General features: G+C 35.3%; 2 protein-coding genes across 3 annotated transcripts in view; both read left to right on the top strand.

The window, feature by feature from the left end:
• The window catches only part of LOC135104386 (titin-like), a 47,258-nt gene extending 35,166 nt beyond the window's left edge, over positions 1 to 12,092 (top strand). The window contains exons 2-5 of one of the 2 annotated variants that reach the window (XM_064011770.1): positions 2,274 to 2,362; positions 6,553 to 6,636; positions 7,055 to 7,186; positions 11,906 to 12,092. In XM_064011770.1, the coding sequence (XP_063867840.1) occupies positions 2,274 to 2,362; positions 6,553 to 6,636; positions 7,055 to 7,186; positions 11,906 to 11,956 (356 nt within the window). In that variant the 3' untranslated portion in view covers positions 11,957 to 12,092. The remainder of the gene's footprint in view (positions 1 to 2,273; positions 2,363 to 6,552; positions 6,637 to 7,054; positions 7,187 to 11,905) is intronic. The other variant, XM_064011771.1, reaches the window with a different exon arrangement.
• A 1,079-nt stretch (positions 12,093 to 13,171) lies between these two features.
• LOC135104537 (uncharacterized) overlaps positions 13,172 to 13,470 on the top strand; it is a 13,869-nt gene continuing 13,570 nt past the window's right edge. The window contains 1 exon segment of the mRNA XM_064012111.1: positions 13,172 to 13,218. Coding sequence (XP_063868181.1) covers positions 13,172 to 13,218 — 47 coding nt within the window.

The raw sequence follows: 13,470 nt of genomic DNA, 5'->3' as shown, positions 1-13,470 counted from the left end.
GTACTGAAAATCGTAGATTCATCTGCTTCATGCTTGTAAATGCTTGTCCTTTGAGTAAAGGACATTGCAGTGCGCTAATTCCTGCCGCACATATTTATCTGCAACATAAGAATAATCAGAGGTAATCATTCTAGTTGGCATCCAAGACATGCATTTGAAATAGATCTGTATGAAGCATTCGCGAAGTTTAAATTGTACTTTTTCTATTCTGTTTTAAGTTTGTTTATCGGAAATAATATGTTATGTAGAATCAGAGGTTATAAATCTGGGAATTATTTCTTAATGCTTATTTACTGCACATCAGATATTTTGATATGTACATAGATATTTCACATATTTGTATATGTGTATATTGCAGTACAGTAGTGTACCTTGACACTAGTTTCAGAATTTCATCATCATTATCATCAATACTTTTGTTTCCTTATCAAACAAGAGTATCTATGCAGTGGCAGCAATTTTCAGCTAGTGATCTTTCTAAAGAGGACAAAAAAAAAAAAAAAACCATACCAGTCCCCACTGATGATGGCTGGGTGGACTTCATTACTCAATACTTTGTCATGCACAACCACATTTGACCTAAGAACTTTGTAATTATGGTATTTAAATTATGCTATTAAAAGACAATATCAAGAATGTTTATAAAATGCTAATAGTTTGTTAGAATGTCCATTATTATTGAAAATGTGCACTTGACCATTAAGCAGCTTGCACAATATTATTGATAATTCATAAGAATATGTTCATTGAACTGCATGATATATTGATCAATGTGACATTGTTCACAGTTTCATCATTGTGATTTGGTGTGACTTTACAGTCATAGTAGTAAACTGATATGTGATCACTGATCATTATGGCTTTGAATTTTATTATGTTATATGGTCAGTTATATGACTATTTCATTACAGTTTGATGGTAATAAATATTTCAACAGAACTTCTAAATGAAAAGAGAGCCAGTATTGATAAAACACAAAAATAGCTCATTTGACACACTTATGCAAATAAAGATTTTTATATTTCAAGACTTAATGAGAAAAATTTTGGCTGTTGCTTTAAGATTAGGGGTTAGTTTTTTTTTTCTCTCTCTCTCTCTCTCTCTCTCTCTCTCTCTCTCTCTCTCTCTCTCTCTCTCTCTCTCTCTCTCTCTCTCTCTCTCTCTCTCTCTCTCTCTCTCTCTCTCTCATAATTGCAGCTTCCAAAGACAACTGTTAGTTAAATAAATTTGTAATAACTGTTAGTTATTACAAATTTATTTAACAGTTTTTATATGCCTAGGCACTGTTGTAGAATGACAGCTAGATTATGGTTTATTATTAATCAAGCAATAATTACTACAGTTATTATTCAGCAACTTCACCTTCAGCAGAGCATCACATTGATGTGGTCAGGAATGTCCATGTGGAGAGATGAAGGAGTATATTTTTTCCCTGGCTGAGAAATGTACTTGTAAAAAATTTGCTTTAACATTTCCACTGTTAGATTCAGTATCCAAATATGGTATGTTTGTTGTGCTACCATCTCCCACCTTTCTATTTTCATCTGAAAGAAACAAATATTGTGGGCCCCATTGATTTAGTTGGAAAACTCAAGTCCTCTGAATTATCACCAACATCATATTTACATTATTTTTAATTTGGAAGTTTTCTACTTGATCTACTTTATTTTATTTTAATATTTTTTTTTTCTCTTTATTTGTTTATTTATTTATTTATTTATTTATTTATTCATTCTTTTATTTATTTATTTATTATTATTACTCTATTATTATTATTATTATTATTATTATTATTATTATTATTATTATTATTATTATTATTATTATTTATTTATTTTTTTTATTTATTTATTCATTTTTTTTACTTGAACATTGTATTCCAAAAGTGAAGATTTCATTAACTTCATACCTTTGTATGAGCTACTTCCCTGTATTCACTGTATAACTGTATGTATCACAGCATCTGTTATTCACTATTGCCACCACCACCAAGTAGTTCTCATTCAGATGCTACATAAACCATTTTTTTCTTAATTGCTTTCATTGCTGTTTGTATATGAAAAATTATGTATTCATGTGTATGCCACTTAATATTTTCTTAGTAAAATATGAAATTGAATGAGGGATGAAATAATATGTAGTAGTATATAGTGGATAAGAAAATATTATATGATCATTACATGTACATTGTAATGAGTTTTGTCAACAAAATACATAATGCTTTATGTAAAGTCTTATGAATTTACAATTAATTAATTTGTTCTATATTTCAGCAACTGAAGAAACTATTCAAGGTGACACTGAAGAGAGCCCAGTTGAAGAATCTCTTACCGAAAAATTTTTGAAAGCATCTCATAACCTGGTCAGTAATATATAGTTTTTTACATTATTATTGTTATAGGAAATACATTAAATGTTCAGAAAAACAGGAATATAATAATGTAAATTTGTATAGCAAATATTTTCTAGTTATTATATAATCACATTATTTACATGACCAGAAAATTGCAGTTGTGTGTTAAATGTACCCATTTTGAAAAAGGATAATTTTTATGATCAGGAGATGAGGCAGCATAGGTAGGTGTTCACATGACAGAAACTGATACAAGAACCCATCAGTTTTGAAACAAGTGGGGAAAAAAATATTATGCATTACATAGTAGTTGGATGGTTGAAAAAGAATACAGTGATGTGTTGAATAATTAAACTGGAGTTCAAATGATAGTATTTGTATCAGGAAAATCCAAATGCATGCTACCAGTTAGTTGATGATTGCTTAGATATGTGACAGAAAGGACATGCTTGGATGCCTGTATGAGAAGACACAGCTGGTGACTTTGTTTATTGGCTGCCATTTTCTAAAGAGCTCTTTGTTGCCATGAGGAAAAAGTGCCTATGAATAGAGAATATAGAGAGTTAGAGAGAAAGATAGTCATGGTGTAGCAGCTGTTTCCTGGAGGTGACCATTACCATATTTTTTTTATTTATTTTTTTTTTATTTCTTAAGCATTCATTGTTATAATGTTTTCATGTACTCTTTATTTCATACATTCCACCATTATGTGTCTGCTTTAATGCTAACTTTTTTTTTTTTTTTTATGTAGGAAGGACACTGGCCAAGGGCAACAAAAATCCAATAAAAAAAAAAAATTAAAAAGCCCACTGAAATGCCAGTCCCATAAAAGGGTCAAAGCAGTAGTCAAAAATTGATGGATAAGTGTCTTGAAACCTCCCTCATGAGGGAATTCAAGCCATAGGAAGGTGGAAATACAGAAGCAGGCAGGGAGTTCCAGAGTTTACCAGAGAAAGGAATGAAAGATTGAGAATACTGGTTAACTCTGGCATTAGAGAGGTGAACAGAATAGGGGTGAGAGAAAGAAGAAAGTCTTGTGCAGCGAAGCCACAGGAGGAGGGGAGGCATGCAGTTAGCAAGATCAGAAGAGCTGTTAGCATGAAAATAGCAGTAGAAGATAGCTAGAGATGCAACATTGCGGCAGTGAGAGAGAGGCTGAAGACAGTCAGTTAGAGGAGAGGAGTTGATGAGACAAAAAGCTGTTGATTTCACCCTGTCTAGAAGAGCAGTATGAGTGGAACCCCCCCAGACATGTGAAGCATACTCCATACATGGACCGATAAGGCCCTTGTACAGAGTTAGCAGCTGGGGGGGTGAGAAAAACTGGCGGAGACGTCTCAGAACACCTAACTTCATAGAAGCTGTTTTAGCTAGAGATGAGATGTGAAGTTTCCAGTTCAGATTATAAGTAAAGGTCAGACCGAGGATGTTCAGTGTAGAAGAGGGGGACAGTTGAGTGTCATTGAAGAAGAAGGGTTAGTTGTCTGGAAGGTTGTGTCGAGTTGATAGATGGAGGAATTGAGTTTTTGAGGCATTGAACAATATCAAGTTTGCTCTGCCCCAATCAGAAATTTTAGAAAGATCAGAAGTCAAGCGTTCTGTGGCTTCCCTGTGTGAAATGTTTACCTCCTGAAGGGTTAGACATCTATGAAAAGACGTGGAAAAGTGCAGGGTGGTATCATCAGCGTAGGAGTGGATAGGACAAGAAGTTTGGTTTAGAAGATCATTAATGAATAATAAGAAGAGAGTGGGTGACAGGACAGAACCCTGAGGAACACCACTGTTAATAGAATTAAGAGAAGAACAGTGACTGTCTACCACAGCAGCAATTGAACAGTCAGAAAGGAAACTTGAGATGAAGTTACAGAGAAAAGGATAGAAGCTGTAGGAGGGTAGTTTAGAAATCAAAGCTTTGTGCTAAACTCTATCAAAAGTTTTTGATATATCCAAGGCAACAGCAAAAGTTTCACCAAAATCTCTAAAAGAAGATGACCAAGACTCACTAAGGAAAGCCAGAAGATCACCAGTAGAGCGGCCTTGACGGAACCCATACTGGCGATCAGATAGAAGGTTGTGAAGTGATAGATGTTTAAGAATCTTCCTGTTGAGGATAGATTCAAAAACTTTAGATAGGCAGGAAATTAAAGCAATAGGATGGTAGTTTGAGGGATTAGAACGGTCACCCTTTTTAGGAACAGGCTGAATCTAGGCAAACTTCCAGCAAGAAGGAAAGGTAGATGTTGACAGACAGAGCTGAAAGAGTTTGACTAGGCACGGTGCAAGCATGGAGGCACAGTTTCAGAGAACAATAGGAGGGACCCCATCAGGTCCATAAGCCTTCCAAGGGTTTAGGCCACCAAGGGCATGGAAAATATCATTGCAAAGAATTTTAATAGGTAGCATGAAGTAGTCAGAGGGTGGAGGAGAGGGAGGAACTAGACCAGAATCATTGAAGGTAGAGTTTTTAGCAAAGGTTTGAGCGAAGAGTTCAGCTTTAGAAATAGATGTGATAGCAGTGGTGCCATCTGGTTGAAATAAAGGAGGGAAAGAAGAAGAAGCAAAAGTTATTGAAGATATTTTTGGCTAGATGCCAGAAGTCACGAGGGGAGTTAGATCTTGAAAGGTTTTGACACTTTCTGTTAATGAAGGAGTTTTTGGCTAGTTGGAGAACAGACTTGGCATGGTTCTGGGCAGAAATATAAAGTGCATGAGATTCTAGTGATGGAAGGCTTAAGTAACTTTTGTGGGCCACATCTCTATCATGTATAGCACAAGAACAAGCTGTGTTAAACGAAGGTTTGGAAGGTTTAGGTCGAGGAAAAGAATGAGGAATGTACGCCTCCATGCCAGACACTATCACCTCTGTTATGCGCTTAGCACACAAAGACGGGTCTCTGACACGAAAGCAGTAGTCATTCCAAGGAAAATCAGCAAAATACCTCCTCAGGTCCTCCCAACTAGCAGAGGGAAAATGCCAGAGGCACCTTCGCTTAGGAGGATCCTGAGGAGGGATTGGAGTGATAGGACAAGATGCAGATATGAGATTGTGATCGGAGGAGCCCAACGGAGAAGAAAGGGTGACAGCATAAGCAGAAGCATTAGAGGTCAGGAAAAGGTCAAGAATGTTGGGCGTATCTCCAAGACGGTCAGGAATACGAGTAGGGTGTTGCACCAATTGCTCTCGGTCGTGGAGGATAGCAAAGTTGAAGGCTAGTTCACTAGGATGGTCAGTGAAGGGAGAGGAAAGCCAAAGCTGGTGGTGAACATTGAAGTCTCCAAGAATGGAGATCTCTGCAAAAGGGAAGAGGGTCAGAATGTGCTCCACTTTGGAAGTTAGATAGTCAAAGAATTTCTTATAGTCAGAGGAGTTAGGTGAGAGTTATACAGCACAGATAAATTTAGTTTGAGAGTGACTCTGTAGTCGTAGCCAGATGGTGGAAAACTCGGAAGATACAAGAGCGTGGGCATGAGAGCAGGTTAAGTCATTGCGCACATAAACGCAACATCCAGCTTTGGATCGAAAATGAGGATAGAGAAAGTAGGAGGGAACAGAAAAGGGGCTACTGTCAGTTGCCTCAGACACCTGAGTTTCAGTGAGGAAAAGAAGATGAGGTTTAGAAGAGGAGAGGTGGTGTTCTACAGATTGAAAATTAGATCTTAGACTGTGAATGTTGCAGAAGTTAATGAAGAAAAAGTTGAGGGGGGGTGTCAAGACACTTAGGGTCGTCGACAGAAAGGCAGTCTGACCTGGGGACATTTATGGTCCCCTCCCCTGATGGGAACTCTGAGGCTGGTGTAGGAGTTGCCATGATAATTTTGAAATTTTTGAGTGAAGGGTGTGTGTGTTATTAGGTGCTTGTAGTTTTGTGTGGAGGAAGAGAGTTGTCTTTAGAGGGCAGGCTGTGACTGCCCCCTTGTGTTGTGAAACACAAAGGGAAACGTTCAGTGAGGTCACAGCTGGGTTTAATGATAAGTTCACAGCACCCCCTGAACAATGCTTTAGACCTCACTGGGAGTAATTATCATTTCGGCAGGCATCTACTGCCTCCTCCTATTTCTCAACAGTTTGTATTGTTCTTTTTGCAACTAAGTTTTCTTCATTACATAGCCTTAGTGTGATAATACTTTGGCTGTATTATTAAATATTCTTCAGCAGTTAGGCATTTTGACTTGTTTGTCAATTTTTCTCTTTCACTCAGATGCTGATCATGTTGAAAGACATTGTCAGCCCCTGTATTGAATATGTTTGGAAAGGCTTCATGTACTCATCGCAGTTCATCAGGGTAGAATATTAAGCTTTTTATCTTATACCTGTCCCTCCCTATCCTTACCCAATCTTACCTCTTTGGTTTTTGTGGCTGCTTTTAGTTTGCTAACCACAGGCTTTTCTCTTCTTTTGGGTTTTACTGGATTAGATACTGCACATTTTCGCTTCTAATCTTTCCACATATAACAATATCTTGATCTTTTTTATCCTGTTTTTGAGGGGGTAAACTGTGTTCGTGTATATGCTCTAAGTTTCCCATCTTCTTGTGGCTTGAACATCTATAAGAAAAATGTATCTTTGCTCATCAAAATTAATATTGGTGCTTTGGAACTCTTGTTTTTTCTTTAACAAATTGTAAACTTTTTTTCTCTCTTTTTACATTTAGCATTAGGAGTGTCTGTGTAAATTAATTTTAACTATTGATGTTTCCACAGCTCCCAGAAGGTCTGGCTTTTGGAGTTGAAGCAGAAGTGGCCGAGCCAGAAATGTCACAAGGAGCCTTGGTGTTTTTATTCATCGTAGTCTTCACTATTGTTACCATCTACCTTGTTCACCTCATCATGTTGGTGAGTTACCCATACTGAAATCCTTGAAATTTTTCTCAATGCATGGATGCTTGTATTAGGGCATCAGTTTGCAATTGCATGATGTTCTTTATAATTATGATTGCAGAATTTTTGGTTCAGTCACAGTATCCTTGGTATAATGGACCGATGTTCACTGGACTTTGGAATTAAAGGACTCAGTTCATTACACAACTCAGCTTCTTTGAATTATTGCTCATCTTTGTAAAGTAAACTGCTAATATATATATATATATATATATATATATATATATATATATATATATATATATATATATATATATATATATATATATATATATATATATATATATATATATATATATATATATATATATATATATATATATATATATATATATATATATATATATATATATATATATATATATATATATATATATATATATATATATATATATATATATATATATATATATATATATATATATATATATATATATATATATATATATATATATATATATATATATATATATATATATATATATATATATATATATATATATATATATATATATATATATATATATATTGAGGGTACATACAGGCAGGAGATTTTCTCCTAGGCATATTTTCTTGAAAGTGATAGCTAATTCAGCATTAATCTTCTTTTTCAATGTATATTCCAAACACCTTATTTTTGTCTTTTTCTCTTTACTAAGACTTTTTATGACCATTGAAGCTAGTCATTTTCACTAGATTGCGATTTCGGGTCCACGACCCTTCTTCAGTAGCTGTTGTTCCTCTCTCTTTGGTGGGAGTAATGGTGGAGGTTGAGGCCCACAGACCAAGAAAAGTCACTGTAGCTTATTGTCTTCTACACTACAAAGAAGACCAACACCTTACTAATGAGGAACAGCCCTACCTGAGAAAAAGAGCCTCTTCAAACATCACATGCCATATATAGGTTCTCCTGCAGTCAAGGAAACTGTAAAGTTCTTCCCTCAACCTATACAGGCATGACAGTGATGAAGCTCTCCCACCTCGCATCAGGATCCCAAAATATCCATCTTACAGAAAAACACAAGATCAAGATTACAAGAAAAATCACAGAAGACATCCTCACAACATGCATTTACGAAAGATACCTCCCCATTTGACAAGCATTATATATAAAAGAACAATCCAGTTCTAAATCTAAAGACTTCAAAGCCCTTCCAAGTTTTTTTGCTCCACCAGCCAAACAGAAGCCTCAAGGATGCAGCAGCATCCACCAGTTGAGGTTACCACTAGCCAATAAGAAGCCAGATCAACTCAGCAGCAACAACAATCACAAGTCAGAACCTGCACCCAAGCAGCCCAGCTAGTGGTATAAGTATAGCCACAGCCTCAACTTCCACCTTTACTCCCACTAAAAAGAGAGGAACAACAGCTACCAAAGAAGGGTTTAGGGCCAGAAATTGCAATCTATCTAAAATGACTGGCTTCAGCAGTCATAAAAAGTCTTAGTAAAGAGAATAAGACAAAAATAAGGTGTTTGGAAAATACCTTGAAAAAAAATAAATAATGCTGAATTAACTATCATTTTCAGCAATATATATATATATATATATATATATATATATATATATATATATATATATATATATATATTATATACACTCAGCCCCCAGCTATCGCGAGAAATTGGTCCCTTAACATCGCCGTGATAGCTAAAAACGCGATAGCCATTGTTAAGAATACATAGGAAAAAAAAAATTGTTCGTGGCCCGCCAGAGTAGCAACACAATTCAACATATTGGCACCTTTTTTTTTCCCTCATCTCACCATGATTTATAGATCAGTCTTGAGGAGGACATGATTTGAGCTTCGCACAGCATTATGTCCAGCACTATCACTAGTGAAGTTCATATGTGCCTTAATGTGGTCCTTCTTAAGGTAAATACCTCTCACTGTAGACTCGTTGATGCCGAACTTAGCGCCCACTGAACTTTTACTTTGTCCACTCTCGATCAATTTCACTATCTCATATTTCACAGCATATGTAAGGTTCTTCCTCTTCTTGATTTCTTTCCCAGGCGCCGCTGTTGCCTTTCGCTGGGTCGGGTTGGGTGGTAGCGATCTCCCTGGGTGGCCAGGAGGGGGAGTAGAGGCCATTGTCCCGAGATACACACGCGTGACCTTGAGATTCACCACGGCACGTGCCACTCAGTCAACTGTGGCGAGAGGGACTAGAGGGATGGGGGAGCGGGAGAGTGGCTGGATAAGGAAGCGGGAGTGTGCAAGCCAATCACGGCCTAATATGTCAGTCAAATTCAGCCAATTAGCAAGCGAATCTGGCCAAGAAATATGACGTAGCTGTCACGTGAACATCCTAGACATATAACAACTCATGGGCCGCGATAGCTCCACTAGGATTCGCGTTAGCCCATTTAATGTGTTTTTTATTGTTCCCGTGATAGCTTTAAACCGCGTTAGCAAAACCCGCTATAGCTGGGGGATAAGTGTATATATATATATATATATATATATATATATATATATATATATATATATATATATATATATATATATATATATATATAAACACACACACACCACACACAAAACACACACACACACACACACACACACACACACACACACACACACACACACACACACACACACACACACACACACATTAGTATACAAAAAAAAATTGTAGTGTGTGTGTGTGTGTGTGTTTTGTGTGATGTGTGTGTGTGTGTGTGTGTGTGTGTGTGTGTGTGTGTGTGTGTGTGTTTCTTCATACAAAGTTTCAAGCTCAGTAAAACCTTGCTTTCTCACAGCCTATTACATTATACATGGATGTCACAGCTAGATTGAATGCATCACTTCATTGATACATTCATAAATGAGGGAAAAGTTTCATGAAAGTGTCCATTGTCTCTGCCCTCTTTCTGTTTTGAAAGGCTTTATACATGCTTGCATGTGACTTCATGTTTATCACCATTATGCAAAAAAAAGAAAATAAATAAATAAATAAAATAAAATAATAATAATAATAGAAAATAATAAACAAACTCATGTGAGAGTATAGTCCTTTTTTTTTAAGAGTAAGAAAAAGAGACAATATACAATTCCACAAAAAATTTTTCTCCAATTAAATATGACTCACTTTTCTACAATGGCTGCAAAAAAAAAAAAAAAAGAAAAAAAAAGAAAAAAGAAAAGAAAAGAAAAAATTCTATGAAGTTTTTATTCTCTTTGTTGAGTAGGAATAAATTGTTGAAATGAGTAGTGATGTGTCTGCTTAGAGACTGACTCACTCCAATTGCTTAGCATGTGACTGAGCTGTGCATCCTGGTAGAGAAAGAAAACTTTTACATACATATATGTAAGTACTTCATTTCTGGTCGGCATTTTTCATAAATTCCACAGTTTGAAAGCCTGCACTTCAACTTGATCTGCACAGTATGGGTTGAAGCTGACTGACAATACAGGAAAATTTCTGTCATAATCCTATTTGAATTGGGAAAGCCTATGATACATGCAGCTTTAAATCTAAAGATGCTTGGACAAGTTCTCTTTAGTCATACAGCTTTAAATCAGGATGCTTGGACAAGCTATCTATTGCCATACAGCTTTAAATCTAAAGATGCCTGAACAAGCTGTTTATTGCCTTGGTTACACTCTAGCAGCATTACCATATCTTGGAAGACTACACCAAGGACAGACAAAAAATTGTCCCAACATCATATCCTGCTGTAAGAGCATGTCTCATGTAGTTGTCCTTGGGCTGTGCCAGTCTGGTTCCAAAAATACACTTTTTTTTTTTTAACACAATAATCTTTCAAAGCATTTTATGCTCCATTACTGCATACAGATACCAGGTTCCTTTAATATATCAAGGTGCTATTTACAGCTGTTTGAGAATTCCATACTAACACATCATGGTGTTCCTGCCCACATAAGAAACTGAAAAATTCCACTGATATAGATGTCATAGAGTGGCCAGGTAACTGCCTTGACCTAAACCCATTATAAAACACTTGGAACGTCATGTAAAACAAATGTCAAACCAACTTCAGGTAATGTAAAAGGGAAAGACAACAAAGCCAAATAAAACATGAAGAACAATATAAGAAATAGTTATGGAGATCAGATTTGTGTGTGATTCTTTTCAAATGTTACTGTTAACTTTTATTTATTCTATTTTATATATTTATTTGTTTGTTTATTTATTGATTTATTGATTTATTTATCATATTAATTAATCAATTTCAGTATTCATAGTTTTTAATGATTTAATTTTTGTTAATTAATTGATTAAATATTTTATTTTATCTTATTTATTTATTTATTTATTTTATTTATTTATGTATTTATTTATTTATTTTATTTTTTTTATTTTTTATTTATTTATTTTACTTATTATTTTATTTTATTTATTTATTTTTGTTTTGCAGCCACTGTATTTGCTAATACATGCCAGAAAGTTTTGAACTAAATGAGCCAAGCATCTTATATAATTATAATAACTTTTCATGATCCAAATGAAGACTGAGGAGATTTCTGGCTTCAGTGGCCAATCTTAACTCTCATTTGGTCCATTACATCATGAACTAGCCTTTTTTCTTAAGTCTTTTTTGATGCAGTTCATTCTGAAGTGATATAGAAGTGTTTTAAGTTCATTGTTGATCTTAATACATAAGAGATGAAGACTTTGAAGTAACTGAACCTCTCTGCCACAAGGCTGCCCGGAAGGTGTACTCTGTATGTATTACTGGCATACTTTTTATTTAGTGTAGAATAGTTGATTGTTTTGGCCTCTGCTGCTATATTTAATTTGAATGCAAAAACAAAGCTGGAAGACCATATTTCCTACACTACAAGTTGACACTCAAGCCCCACTCAGAGATGAATGGAAAGTATTATTGAAGTGCTTGTATTACTTTACAGTATGGTATCAACAAATGCTGGAAGGCATGCACACTTGTTAGACAACAATAAACAGCTTATCAAACATTTGGGAAAAATTAATGTAGGTGCTACTGAAACTGCATAGGAATAGGGGAGATGGATGGCTTATTATGTTTGAAGAGTGCTATAGCCTGGAGGATATTCATCATTTTGTACTTGAAATTATTGTAAATATATAATTTTCCATCACTTTTAGTTCCCTTTTTGCATGCAAGATTTTACCTTATTGGGAAGAAAGACTGAAAAATATGGTAAACTGCAACATTTGTTCTTATATTAGTGGAGATAGGCCACATTTGTACACTGGTGATAAATACATGGCTGAGATTAATGAACTAAAAGCCAGAGTAAACTGTAACCTAACAAGATAGCCCAAACAGGCTCTCTCTCTCCCTACCAACTGACACTCAGGTGAGAGGTGAGAAGTTTATGAGTCCTTGATGCCAATTTACTAGAGGCTACATTTAGTTGTTGCTTGAAGGACACACACACACACACACACACACACACACACACACACACACACACACACACACACACACACACACACACACACACACACACACACACACACACACACACACACACACACACACACACACACACACACACACACACACACACACACACACTAACATTCTTAGCTTGTTCTATTATGAAATTGCCATGAATATTGAACTCTGCTTTGAATGTATTTTAAAAGTGAATGTTTGTAATATTTTTGTTGAACTTGTTAATATATTATTATTTACAGTATTGCTTTAGGTCATTCCAGTGCTTTCTTGTTTCATTTGGCTTGTTGCATTTCACAATGAATCATCTAATAAAATCCTCTTTCTTGATATGTACTTTATGTTGAGACAGTTGTGTTCTGTATACTCATCAATAGAAAAAAAAAATTAGCTGATTATGAGAGTCAGGTTGTCCTTGAGTTTCATGAATTTGTTCTCATTGCTTTATTGACAGAAAATTTCCCGGGGAAAGTCCCATTCTTGAGGCTCTGAACACCATGGACCAAGAGAAGCGGATTCTACAACCATGAAAACACAACACTCCATGAAGAACTGCTCAAGACTCAAACTGAGGTAAGTCATTTAAATTTTTATTAGATAATGTTATGCAACAAAATGGAGCTTATGAAAAATGTAAAATTAAGATATACAAAAGCAGTGCTCCTGTAATAAAAATGAAGTGGTCAAGTATAAATTCTGATTTGAATTTTGAAAACTTCAAGCTTTGGAAATATATCTTTGCCATCTCACTTTAGTATTGGGAAGCAAATTTATCATTTTGAAAAGATGGATAAATAGAATTATTGATTTGTTATTGTAATTTCA

Source organism: Scylla paramamosain, chromosome 10, assembly GCF_035594125.1.
Source record: "Scylla paramamosain isolate STU-SP2022 chromosome 10, ASM3559412v1, whole genome shotgun sequence".
NCBI lineage: Eukaryota > Metazoa > Arthropoda > Malacostraca > Decapoda > Portunidae > Scylla > Scylla paramamosain.
The sequence above is the reverse complement of the archived record's forward strand: the minus strand, read 5'-3'. Positions and strand labels throughout refer to the sequence as shown.